Source organism: Plecotus auritus (genome assembly GCF_963455305.1).
Source record: "Plecotus auritus genome assembly, chromosome: 9".
NCBI classification, from domain to species: domain Eukaryota; kingdom Metazoa; phylum Chordata; class Mammalia; order Chiroptera; family Vespertilionidae; genus Plecotus; species Plecotus auritus.
This window is the reverse complement of record NC_137783.1, coordinates 17536779-17549324: the sequence shown is the minus strand read 5'-3', so window position 1 is coordinate 17549324 and position 12546 is coordinate 17536779. Positions and strand designations below refer to the sequence as shown.

General features: G+C 54.7%; 1 protein-coding gene across 6 annotated transcripts in view; it reads right to left on the bottom strand.

The window, feature by feature from the left end:
• Positions 1 to 12546, bottom strand: part of SH3PXD2A (SH3 and PX domains 2A) — a gene marked incomplete at its 5' end in the record, with an annotated part of 261903 nt that overhangs the window by 1689 nt on the left and 247668 nt on the right. For all 6 annotated transcript variants that reach the window (XM_080687644.1, XM_080687640.1, XM_080687643.1 and 3 more), the window contains 5 exons: positions 54 to 2062; positions 3028 to 3147; positions 6048 to 6097; positions 7136 to 7473; positions 11498 to 11615. In XM_080687644.1, the coding sequence (XP_080543770.1) occupies positions 92 to 2062; positions 3028 to 3147; positions 6048 to 6097; positions 7136 to 7473; positions 11498 to 11615 (2597 nt within the window). In that variant the 3' untranslated portion in view covers positions 54 to 91. The remainder of the gene's footprint in view (positions 1 to 53; positions 2063 to 3027; positions 3148 to 6047; positions 6098 to 7135; positions 7474 to 11497; positions 11616 to 12546) is intronic.

Sequence of the window (12546 nt, the reverse complement as noted above, 5' to 3'; positions counted from 1 at the left end):
CTCCCCCCACCCCTCCCCCTCCCCCTCCCCTTTCCCTATTGTCTTCATCTCACCACTCATCCACACGCAGGCTGGAAGGACCCATGCCCCGTTAGTTCTTTTTCTCCAGGTAGTTGGAGGGCACCCAGCCTTTGAAGGGCTTCACCCCGTCTAGGATCTGGCAGTACCACCAGCCATTGGGGTTCCTCTCCAGGACCTCCATGGACACACCCTCCTGGAAGCCCGCTGTCTCCTCGTCCCCCTCGTAGTCTGCGATCGACACATACACATCTTTGAGGTTGTTGTGGATGAACTGGGACTTCTCGATAGGCTTGGGGCGCACGGGGGACACGGGGATACCATTGCGCTGGGTGGGCAGCAGAGGGCTGTCTGAGCCCTGGCTGGCGGCCCGCTCGGCCAGGCGGCCCTTGGCCTCTGCAGCCGCCGAGCGGGCGGTGCTGAAGGAGGAGTTACGGCGGACGCCTCGAAGGCCATCGGTGGCTGTGAGCGACTCATTCCTCCGGAGGGCGCAGGACAGGTTGTTGTCCTTGGGTGGTGGGGACACGAATACCGACTGGGGCCTCACTGCCACCTGCCGAACCCCATTCCTCATCTTCACCACCCCAGCACCCGAAGTCTTGCTGAAGCCCCCGGGAGGCTTAGAAGGGATGGGCGGCGTGGCCCTCTTGCTCTGGTTGACGGTATTCAGCGCTTGGACCCGCTTCTCGATCTTCTCCAGGCTGTCCGACTTGCCCTCCTTCTGCTTGCTCTTGGCGGTAACTGCGTCTGGCTCTTTGCCAGAGGGGTCAGGTGGCTCATTCTCACCCAGCACCAAATAGTGGGAAGGGGCCCAGCCCTCCAACTCCCCAAACCTCACATACCACCAGCCACTTTCCAACTTCTCGAGCACCTGCACCTCCACGCCTGCAGGGAAACTGATCTCCGAGTCCTGGACCTTCTGGTAGGCACTACACGTCATGTAGGAGGTGGCCTGCCCTTCCCGCCCCTTCTTGGTGGGACATGGGGGTGTGGCAGCTGGGAGGGTGATGAGGTCAGCCGAGCCTCTCCTGGACTCCTCGTTGGGACCCTCCGAGGCTGTCTGAGGGGGCAGCTCTGAGTCCTCACTCTTGGAGCCCTTGAGGCCTCCCCGGAGCTGGCCTGTGGGTCTCAGCTGGCGCCGTAAAGTGCTGATGTCCATCTTCTCTTGACTCTGGGACTCCGCTCTGTTCAGGAAAGGCTTGGGCCGGACAGATGGCTTGGCCCGAGCACAGGAGGTGAGCCCGGCCTTCAGGTCAGCGTCCTTCTTTGCTCCGACCTTGGGGGTGCCGCGGATGCCTGCGTCCGAGGCAGAACGGGGCTTCAGGTCGCTGCTGGGCTTGGACAAGGAGGAAGAGGAGGAGGAGGAGGAGGAGCAGGTGGTGTTGATGGTGATGGACGAGGAAAAGGAGGCCGAGGAGTGGTTCTTCCCCAATTCCGCCTGGGCGTTTTTCTCTGCCTTGAGCTTTAGGAGCGAGGATGTTTTGGGGGAGTCTGATTTGGGGGAGTTTTTCCTGGCAAGGGACAGTGGGGAGCCTCCTGGGGAGTCACTGTCCCGGGAGGACCGTCTGGCTGACAGGGAGTCCTCTGCACAAGGCCGGAAGCCCTCGTTCTCATAGATGGTCTCCTCTTCCAGGGCCACGTCCTCTGAAGACCCGCCCACCTTGAAGCGGGCCCGCTGCAGGGAGGAGGCCGGCGAGGGCCTGTGGGGCTGGGCCAGTCGCTTGTCCCCGGAGCCTCTGTCCTCCGTGGGCTCCTCACTCAGCTCTGGCTCAGAGTCGAAGCCAAAGGCAGGGATGTCATACTCAGGCTCTTCATACTTGAGCTTCAGCGGGGAGTCCTGGCTCTCGGCAGTGCCTGCCGGACCCTCCTCAGCCTCCTTGGGCTTGCTGGGCGGCGCCGGTGGGGGTACCTTGGGCCGGGTCAGGGTGCTCGTGCGGCGGCTCAGGTTGGGCTTCTTGCGCTTATCGATGTAGGACGCGGGGGCCCAGCCCTCCTTCTCTCCGATCTGCACGTACCACCAGCCACCCGAGTTTTTGTCGATGACCTAGGGCAGTGGTCGGCAAACTCATTAGTCAACAGAGCCACATATCAACAGTACAACAATTGAAATTTCTTTGGAGAGCCAAATTTTTTAAACTTCTTCTAACGCCACTTCTTCAAAACAGACTCGCCCAGGCCGTGGTATTTTGTGGAAGAGCCACACTCAAGGGGCCAAAGAGCCGCAGTTTGCTGACCACGGACCTAGGGGGAAGGGGCGGGCAGGCCAGTGAGCTGGGAGGATCACTGAGACCCTGTGATGAGCTGGGCTAGGAGCTTCATTCATACTGTGGTTCTAGGAGATATTATCTCTATTTACAGGTGAGCCAACTGAGCCACTGAGTAAGTGGCCCAGGGCCCAACGTAGTGAGTGATGGGCCGAAACTCAAACCCAGATCTCTATCATCTGCTCGCTGGGGGGCTCCTGCTGTTCAGGTCCCTCTCCCCTGGCCCTCCAAGCCTCTCAACACGCTGGTCGGGCTGGCCTCCTCTCAGATCCCTGTTCCTTCTTCCCCCAAGTTACTGCACTTAGAAGAGGCACTGTACCCAGTCCCAACAAAACCCAACTGCCAAGGACCCATATGTATAAAAAGAACTACCATTCCACCACTCCCATCCTCCTCCCGCCTCCGATATTGCTAGGTCTTCCCTGGGTGACCCTGAAAGGGTTTCTCAGGTTGGAAGAGAATGGGAAGATGCAGGTGAGTTGAACTGGGAGATATGGCCTGAGGCCAGAGCCTCCCTACAGAGCACCAGCTGTCCCCACGGCCTGTGGTCATTTCACGGCATTGGGCGGAGACACGAGTCCTGGGTTCTAGTCCTGTCCGTGGCACTTACTAGCTTTATGGACCTTGTTTCTGCACTGTCCCTGCTTGCCCCTCAGGCACAGTGCCAGGAAGACAGAGAAGGGCAACGCGGCAGGTCTCGGACCAGCCTGAGTTAAAACCCTCAGCCTCAGGGCCCAAGGCTCACCTCTGCCTTCTGTCCACCTCGAAAGCTGATCCCGTCAGAAATGCAGGACTGGAATTCGGCAATGGTGTAGTACTCCACCTCAACAGAAGGGGGCTCTGGTGGCTTCGGCAGCTGGAACCCCTGAGGCAGAGAAGGACTCAGTGAGCAAAACCCACCTGATCAGACTGTATTGGCAAGTGAGCGTGGCATGTACAGGAGTGGACAGCAGCTGACCTGAGTATCTGTCATTCTCTTCACTAGGATTTCTAAGAATACCTAGGACTCACTTAAGACTTGTCTGAGCCTTCAAAATGATCACTTAGTAACCGTAATGTCCACCCTTCTATCTCTGGAGGTCCAGTTTTCAGAAGCCTCAACAGCTAGGTCCCAAAACGAAAATTAAAAAACGGAGAAATCATTGTAACCAAGTCTGTGTACACTGCCTTGTTGGAGAGGACAACCACTGTTCTTAAGTCTAAAAGAGGAGCCGCTGGGGTGACATCCGGCTGTAGGGGCAGAGCTGGGACACAGCCACCTCCAAGGGTGTGAGTGAGGGGGCATGGGACTGGGTGAGAAGGCCTTGGTTGGTCATCACAACGCTGCCACACGTCAGGCAGGCACTGATTACACTCCGGACCCTCCGCCGGTGGGCCGTGGAACACACTGGAGAGCCTGAATGTCTTCAGACGCTGGCACATCAATATCTAACCGCAACATTCAAGGACATTTAGATCTGGCCACGGCCAATGACTTGTGAACCTTATTCATTTATTTTACAAATGTTTCCTAAGTGTCTACTGGGTGTTAGACTCTAGTCTAAGGCATTGGGCATCCAATAGTGAACCAAAAGGATGACACCCCCATTTGCCTTCACAGAGCAGATATTCTAGTTGCACCTGTTCTCTATTCTGCCCAAAAAGTACTTCGTGCCTCTCCATTACTCCCAGTATGTCCTTGTATCACACAAAGAGGTTAAAACAAAACATTTTTTGAATAGGATGTGTGTGTCGGAGACTAGGGAGGGTGAAGTAGCTGTGTTGTAACAAGAAGACCTCGAAAGACCTCGGCCTTGCAGCTGGGCACATGTAGGCTCCAACCCCAGCTCAGCAATTTACCAGCTGTATGGCCTTAGCCTTGACCTCGCTGAGCCTCAGTTTCCTGACCTATACAATGGAACTAAAACAGGCTCATTAAGAGGATTGCTGAGAGCTTGGCTGGCATGGCTCAGTGGTTGAGCATCAACCTATTAACCAGGAGGTCACAGTTCGATTCCCGGTCAGGGCATATGCCCGGGTTTCGGGCTCATCCCCAGTGTGGGGCCTATGGGATTCTCTCTTATTGATGTTTCTATCTCTCTCTCCCTCTCCCTTCCTCTCTGAAATCAATAATATATATATATATATACACACATATATATACACACACACACACACACACACACACACACACACATATATATATATATATATTTTTTTTTTTTTTTAAAGAGGATTACAGAGAAAAGATACTAACTTCTGGTCCAGCCAGGAGCACAGGAAGAGCTCCATAAATAAAAGCCAAAGCTAAACACTCCTCCTGAAACACCACCCTATCCTCTACCTTCATTATCCTTCAAGGCTCAGCAAGTCCTGATCCAGCCAGTTACGCTCAGCTGCCTGGGGTCAGAGTGAGCGAAGGTGGGAGGACTGGGGTCCACTTTCCCTACCCTGGTGCCTGGCCCTGCAGCTGTGCATGTGAGCAGATGTGGCCCAGGCCCCAGCACAGCCCGGACCCCTGGCCAAGTGGGATTCGGCCGGGCCTAGCTGGAAACAGCAGCCCTGCCTCAGCAAGCCCTGCATTTGGTAAGTGTGGAAGGAATTACCCCATTCTTGCCAAAATCAAGTCTGCCCAAACATAATTAGCTGGGCCGGAGAGCAATGGCAGGAAAAAACTCGCTGTTTAGTTGCGTAAAACACAAGGAAAAAGGAGACAGAAACTCCGCTGGGGCTGATGGCCAGGGCAAGGCGGTCGCATTTCCAGGGGCCAAATCTTCAATAATCCCGTTCACTGAAGGCCCGCGTCTCCAGGAACTGCTGTATCCCCCAACCCTGGGCACTGATCACAGTAACCCTCGCTGTTAGCCCAGATGTGACTTCAGAAATCTGTTTCCACACAGAGTCACAGGTAGTCCCCACAACGGTCCCAGCTGACACAGGAAATGGAAACCTGACCATCAGCCCACAGTACCCATCGTCTCATTTCATCCTTATAACAGCCCTAGGAGATGGCTGGTACTTACAGATGAGGAAACTGAGGCTTGTGGGGGGAAGCAACTTGCCCTGGGGGTGGCTGTTCCTAAGTGCCAGAGTGGAATATGAATCCATGCTTGGCAGACTTAAGCCCCATTCTTTCCACACATCTCACTGCCGCTGATAACAGTTCTCTGCTCTAGGGCTCTCGGCCTGCCACCAGCATCACCGCTGGCCCCAGCCCAGCACCCTGAGCACACAGCTGTGTCCCTGATGGTCTGGGTACCAGGAAGTCCCACCCACAGGTGCCAGGCACCCCAGTAGCACTGAGCATCTTTAAGCTTTAGCATAAAAGCCAGCCCTGGCCATCAATCCCTCCTCCTGGTCTGCCCTCCGCCCTCCTGGCTCTGGCATCCACCACCTCCATCGGGCATTCCTAAGCAAGGAAGGCAAAGTTGAAAGGTATCCAGGCTCACATGGACAGCAGCTGCATTTCAAGCCCCTGGCAATGCCCTGGCTGGACACTCTCGCCGGCCAGTCTAAATGTTTATGTCTGCCAGTGCAGTGGCCGGGATGGATTTATTTAGCTTTGGAGTGCAGAGCGTTTTTGATTATAAACTGTCTAGCTAGGTCCCCCAAAAGGTTGGAATCTGCAGGCTTCCCTCTCTGCCCCCAGCCCCACAAAGCTGAAGGCCCAGCGGGGTCCTGGGAAACCCCTGGACCAGCAGGCTTTGCAGTGAGACAGCCAATTGACTGGGGCTGCTGCAGCGCATCCCCAGGAAGGGACCAAGACAGACGAGGTTTGGCACATACCAGGCTGGATTCTCTGCGAGGTGGAGGCCTTGTCCTTAGGTTGGGGGAGCCTGGAAGAAGACACATGGCTTAAAGAATGCCAGCCAGACGCTGGGCAACACGGCCTGTACCTGCTTCCCTGGGCATAAGCACCCTCTGGTTCCGGGAAGTTCCTGCATGGACCCATGCTCTCACTTCCCTGGCTGAGCTGCCGGGGGTCCATGGACCCTCTGAGGTGACGTGCACATTGTGAAATGTGCAGACACAGAGGAGGCATTTTTGGGGAGAAAGGGTATATAGCTTTATCCAGGTACAAACTTTATCCAAGTTTGGAGCCGAACCCGAGTCTCTTGGGCGCTCAGTACTGAATCCCTAGAAGCTGGCACAATTCCAGACTAGAGGAGATGCCCTCAGAAGATTTCCCAACTGCTTGCCTAAAAGACGCAGGCACAGAGCTGACTTAACCATGTTTAGAATCAAAACAGCTTTCCTCCAGATTTAAGGCCGGCGGGACACACACAGAAGCTTGTCTCTCATAATAGAGAACAGTTTAACCCCAAATGAAGGCTCTGTGAGCCAGAGACGCGCGAGATTCAGAGGGTGCCGGAGAGCCGGTTCCTCCTGTGCGAAGGAAGGCGATTGCTGAAGAACGCCCCTTAAAAATATGCTTGTGCGGAGAGGTAAAGTCAGCCTGTCCATGTCTTTTCGGTTTCTAGTAACTGGGGGAAGGCAATCGGGAAGGAGGTAAGGCCCAGAAAGATGTTCCTCTATCAGCAAAGCAGCCTTGCACCTCCGGCGCATTTCACAGCCCGGGGGCTACACTCATCTACAAAGTGAGCACGCCTGGCTCTCCACTAGGGATGGGAATGCCAGCACCTTTTACACTCATGTAATTCATCTTCAGGGGAGCAGTGGGGAGGAATTGCCTTGTCCACTCCTGTAATTAGCGTAAGACAAGTGGACAGAGTGAGGCTGGGGTCAGGGGTTGTCAATATATCAAGAAGAAAATGATATGGGGGTCCTGCACACTCCTTTAGCTTTCCTCGCACCCCACACCCACTCTATAAATTGCTTTGCAGCAAGGACCTGGGGCTCAGTGAGGCTCTTACTGATCTGGGCCCGCTGAGGGGCGATCCTGGCCACAGCTGGGGAGCCCTGGGCCAGCTTGGAGACGGTCCTCTCGGGGATCCCCAGGGCGCTGCCGTTGGAGGCGTTGCAGAGGATGGGCAGGCTGATCTCCTTCTTGGCAATGGGGACCTCTGGGCCCTCGCCTTCAGCTGGGGGAGTCTCTTTGTCCCCTGATGTCTTCTTGTTCAGCAGGTTGCTGATCTCCATGATGTTCCCGATGATCTCCACTGGGCCTGCCAGATTCTTCTTCCGAGCTGGCAGGTCATCCTTGGCTTTCTTCAGGTAGGAGGCTGGTGCCCAGCCTTCTTTGCCGAGGTACCTATGGGGGACGAGTGGGACACGGGCATTAGAGCACTGAGGCCCGATCTCACTCCCCTCCCAGGCCCAGGCTCCATCGGGCCTTGCCCAGCAGAGCCTTTTCTACGGTGTTCAGCAGACACTGGGCATTCCCACTACTCCAGAGAGAACTGGAACTGGGCAGGTGGAAAAGACACCTAGAACACCACTTCTTCCCATCCCCTTGTTCTCCGTGATCCCTCTTGGTGTGAGTTCTCACACTCTGTAAAGTCAGGCAAATGTGGGACCTTCAGGTTAAAAGATTCCTCAAATTGTGGGTTGCCCGAAAGGTAGATTTCATAACAGCCTGCTACCTCGCAATAAGTAGAGGGCAACTGTAGAGATAAGAAATGAGAAGGTGTCTTGAGTTAAATGTCATATTGGAAAAGGAAGTATTATTATCAGAGAGGCGAAGAGGTAGCCGAAGTGAGTTAGAAAACCGAGTTCTGTTCTACGGCACCTTGGACAAAGTCCCTACCCAGGAGCTCAATTTCTTTCTCTTGGGCAAAAATGCAGTGATAGCCCTAGTTGGTTTGGCTCAGTGGATAGAGTGCTGGCCTGTGGACTGAAGGATCCTGGGTTTGATTCTGGTCAAGGGGACATGTCCGAATTGCGGGCTCGATCCCTAGTAGGGGACATGCAGGAGGCAGCCGATCAATGATTCTCTCTCATCATTGATGTTTCTATCTCTCTCTCCCTCTCTTTTCCCCTCTGAAATCAATAAAAAATATATATTTTTAAAAATGCAGGGATAGAGTCACTGCAAAAATTTATCCAGAAGGATGAACACATTGAGACCAACCAGGAAGATATCTCTAAAGAAGAGTGCCTGAGTGGGGGAAGTATTGGTACCACGCAGAAATAGCAGACAAATCAAATTCACAGAACAAGTCCACCAACAGACCAATGCTAAAAGGAACATTTCAAATTAGTGGGGTAAGGATGAATTAGTCAGTAAGTGATTTGGGGACAACTGATTATCCAGTTAGGAAAAACAAATGAGACCCTGGCCTCACACTGTATAGCAAAATAAAAACGCAAGTTGCGAATACTTGCCGAATCTGGAGAGGTTGAGAATAAAGCACATGACTGGATAAAAGTAAAACCTCTGGTATGGCAAAACAAAAACAAAATGAAAACAAAACCCCAAATCCCATAAACAAGAGAAAAGGCAAACGACAGGGCTGACTTAATTTTAGGTGATTCAGTGACTTCTGAAAACAAGCTTTCCCCTCCTTTCCCCCCTCCACGGGGTTGAGCTTCTACCCAAACCCACCGGGAGCTCATTTCCTCGTCCAGCAGTTGTCCATGCCCCCGAGTCTGGGCTGTGCTGTCCCTGGCTGCTTCCCGGGACACATCTGGCTCTGTGGAATGGCTCCTCCGTGCCAGATGTCTGACAAGCCCCTCTCCCCTGCCTCTCCATCTGACCTTGCTCTTGGGCACTCATTAGGTGGGAGAAAAAGGAATGTGAAAGAAGTTTCTATCTGCATGCCTTGAGCTTTGCTGGAAAGCTCGGGTAGGGGTGGCTTTTCCTGTGTATGCCATGGGTACAAGCAGACAGGCTGACCCACGCTTGCCCATCTGGCTCCCTGTTTGGGGCCTGGCAGGCAGACATCAGTGAACAAATGGATGAAAACCATGGAGCTAACAGACAGAAGCACAGAATTTCAGGGGTGGGTAGAAGCAACTAGTCAAGATGCCTAATCTTGGCAACAACCAAGGCTCAGGAAAGCAAAGCAAGTAGCAGAGGGTCACACAGCTAGCTGGTGGCAGCGTCTGGCTCAGAAGCGGGAGCTCCCGCATCTCAGAGAAAAGAGGAAGAGGAAGCTGCTGGCTGCTGCAGGTGCTTTGCTATGAGAACAACTGGAGAGGTGGGGAGCAGGGTGTCACGGGAGTGACGGTCAGGCCAGCTCACTGGCCTGAGTGCTCCTGTTTCAAATCCTGTGTGTTCCTTCACTGTTACATGGATAAAATTAGATTCCAGGCGGAGAGAGGCGAGGGAATCAGGAGCGGCTCTGTGTGTGTGTGTGTGTGTGTGTGTGTGTGTGTGTGTGTGTGTGTGTATGTGTGTGTGTGTGTCTGGGTCCAACTCAGCTCACATCTGCTTTCCAGCTCCGGAGCATGGAATGACTCCAGAGGGAAGCAAACTGGAAAAGGAGATGGAGGGAGAGGGAGGGGGTGTGTGGGGGGTGGGAGTGGAGAAGAAAGACAGGAAATGAGGATCAACACAGAGCCTGGAATGTTGGGAAATGGCATATTTAAGGGGGTGTCTGGCAGCCTTCTTAAGGTGGAACCCTTTCAGCAGGGTTTCTCAGTTGAAGCTCCCACTGGCTAAAGAGATAGACCATGGAGACAAGAGTTGACTAGAAAAAGCAGCACTAAGTGGCTTTATTGGTCATTTTAGAAAACGTAAAAAAACCAAATAACAAAAGAAAACAAAAGCCAGCAGCTTTGTAGATAACCTCTCAGCAAGTGGTCCAGGTAACCAGCCTGCCAGACGGATTGCCGGCTTCCTACGCCAGACACAGTTGTTGGACTTGGGGTTGGCTCTAGCTTCCACTGCTGAGAGCACATGCACGTCTAGGGGCAGGGCTTTGGGCAGCACATGTCCAGGCACACGGTCCTGACCTACCTCACCAGACAGACAGGGACACCTCAGCCCTCCTGACTGACATGCACAGGGTCAGGGCAGCTATGTCCTGTCAGGTCACACTAACGTTCCATCCCATGAGGCCAGTGACCTTCATCCTACTCATCAGCACCGACCAATCTCAACACCATCAGCATCGGCCGGTCGACGTGGTCTAAACAACCATCTCTGAGGGCCTGCATCACCTTGGCCAATCCTGTCCCCATGGTGGGAGACAGCCTAGAGCAGTGGTCGGCAAACTCATTAGTCAACAGAGCTAAATATCAACAGTACAATGATTGAAATTTCTTTTGAGAGCCAAATTTTTTAAACTTAAACTTCTTCTAACGCCACTTCTTCAAAATAGACTCGCCCAGGCCGTGGTATTTTGTGGAAGAGCCACACTCAAGGGGCCAAAGAGCTGCATGTGGCTTGCGAGCCGCAGTTTGCCGACCACTGGCCTAGAGCATGCATCCTGCCCACAGTGGGTCTAGGGTTCCCAGGTGTGGTGGGCCGCGAGGTGGTCCCCAGAGCTCACAGATGTGGAGCTATCTCTGCCAGCCTGGTTACGGGCAGAGAAGAGAGAAATTGGTCAAAATCGCCACAGCTGAGTAGGTCCCAAAGGAACCAAAACATTTCCTGAGAGTAAGGCTCCCTGAGGGTGGCTCTACCCTGAAGTTCCAGGGCAGAGGGGACTGGAGGGGCAGGACTCAGTAGAGCAGAGGCGGGTGAAGCCCACGGGCTTTGTTAGTTTCCAGGAGCATCAGGAAAGCTCCAAACCCCTCCTACTCCCCAATGGGTTTCTCAGCTGGGAGTGTGATCAGGCCCTGGGAGAGGGAGGAGCAGAAGGAAGAGGCCTCTGAACCAGGCCTGGGCTCAGCTCTCACAACCACGTGAGCCAGCCCTGCAGAGGGGACAGCCGGGGACAGCCGGAGTGCTGAGCCGTGGGCAGCAGGGGCGGCCTGCTGGGACCTCGGCAAGGCCTGGGGACGCCAGCGTTCCAGGCGGCCTGAGCTGCAGAGCACACCAGGCAGCCAAAGCTGGATGCAGAAAACCAAATTCAGATGTGCCGGACCCTCTTGGCAGTGGCATGGGTCTTGCAGGGGAGCGATTGCACCACCGCCTGCAAGCTGGGCTGGAGCCCCTGTGCCCTGCTGGCTGCCGCTCAGGCTCTGCTTTACATGTCCCGGGAGAGGATCTGCGAGATGAACAATCTCTGTTTGGGATGTTCAGCTGTGCAGACTCCGTGCAGCCAAGCCAGGGCCCTGGGTGCAAAGCTGCTGTCGGTATCTACTCGCCATCTGGTGTCCCCGGCCACTCTGCAGTATCTACCTGCTCTGCTGCTCAGGGCATCTCGCTCCTCTGCTGGGGCTCCTACCTGATGTACCACCAGCCCTCCAAGTTCTTCCTGATCACCTCCACGGTGACACCCTTCTCAAAGCCAATCTCGTCCTTGCTTTGGCTGGTGTAAGGCTGCACAGTGACATACTTCTCCTCTGTGGGTGGCAGGAAAAGCAAGAAAGCACAATTACTTGAGATTGGGATGTGCTCCTCCTTCCTGCCTTTTCCTCCCCTCCGGCCTGGCCTTGCTTAGCTGGTTGCCAAGGTGCACCCGCTCAGCATCTGGCTCTTCCAGGGAAGAGAAGGGACCAGGCTTCACCGCTGCTCCCAGTGTGTGCCAAAGCCAGCCAGGGCCTCAGGTAGTCTGGCAAAACCCTGGGCAACACCGAGGCTCTCCCGGCCTCCTCGCCCAGTAGCAGTAGCCAGGCTGCCGGGGCCTGGAGGCCTTCGGCTCCCAGCCCCATGGGCTGAGGGCAGGTTAGGAGGAACCTGTCTTTCATGGGGCCTGTGTTGAGAAGTCTGAGACCAAGCCTGAGTGTCCCCTGAATGCCTGGAGGCCCCACGGTACACCTCCTCTTGCTCTGAATGTGTGACACTTCTGTGTCCTGGACTTACTCTCCTAGCCCTTCTCCACCTCAACCCCTATCCTTCCTGTCTGGTCTTCTGAATGCTCCAGAGCCCTGTCCTCAGGGAAGCCTTACCTGACCACTCATGTGGTCACCTGATCATGTAATTTCCCCGAGAGGATTTTGGGTAACACACGTTCCATGGGACAGGTTATGTGTGTCTTGTTAAGATAAGGGTCCCATGGACAATGAGCAATGGCCACGCTGAGTGCAGCACAACCATGCAGGACCTCTCGGAGCCCTGAGCAAGCCGCTGTGCCATGCCTCATCCGGAGCAGCGGTTGCCAACCAGAGGTCCGTGGACCCCTGGTGGTCCGCGAGGTCCGAAAGGTTGGTGACCGCTGGTCTGGAGGACAGCATTCCGAGCTGACCACACAGCATGGCAGATCCTTTCAGGGAGCTGCCTGCTCTGGTCTCCCAGTCTGACTGTGGGCCTGTTCAGGGTTTCCCAGGCACTGGG